The sequence below is a fragment of the Nestor notabilis genome, unplaced genomic scaffold, assembly GCF_000696875.1.
Source record: "Nestor notabilis isolate BGI_N333 unplaced genomic scaffold, ASM69687v1 scaffold31445, whole genome shotgun sequence".
Classification (NCBI taxonomy): Eukaryota; Metazoa; Chordata; class Aves; order Psittaciformes; family Psittacidae; genus Nestor; species Nestor notabilis.
In genome coordinates, this window is record NW_009931123.1 from 5,714 (window position 1) to 6,179 (window position 466).

The 466-nt window shown below is 59.9% G+C and overlaps 1 protein-coding gene across 1 annotated transcript in view; it reads right to left on the bottom strand.

Moving 5' to 3' along the window:
* SIRT3 (sirtuin 3) overlaps positions 1-460 on the bottom strand; it is a gene marked incomplete at its 3' end in the record, with an annotated part of 2,024 nt that extends 1,564 nt beyond the window's left edge. Inside the window, exon 1 of the mRNA XM_010015727.1 lies at positions 319-460. Coding sequence (XP_010014029.1) covers positions 319-398 — 80 coding nt within the window. The remainder of the gene's footprint in view (positions 1-318) is intronic.
* Positions 461-466: the final 6 nt, after the last annotated feature.

Sequence of the window (466 nt, forward strand, 5' to 3'; positions counted from 1 at the left end):
GGGCTTGGAGCAACCTGCTCTAGTGGAAGGTGTCCCTGCCCGGGGCAGGGGTTGGAGCTGGAGGAGCTTTAAGCTCCCTTCCAACACAAAACACTCTGTGGTTCTATGACTTAACCATCCTGAAGACCAGGGCCAAGGAATGGCCCGAAGCCTGGCTGGAAAAGGAGGAGCAGCAGGAAGAGGGACTCCTGTGCCCAGTCTGGCCTGGCACAGATAAGCAAACCAGAGGGGTGAGAGCAGCAGGCACCAGCACTATCTACGTGGAGATCTTGGCTCTCCCAGCACTGAAAAGGACAAGGGAAGCGATGGAGGCGTTACCTGAAGTCTGGGATGCCGCTGGGGGTGCTGATCCCAGCTCCAGCCATCACCACCACTCGGCGACATTCCTTCTTCCGCATGAGCTCTGCCACATCCCGCAGGGTGAGCTGCTGCTTCCCACCGTCGTCTCCCCACCGGCCCAGCCCCA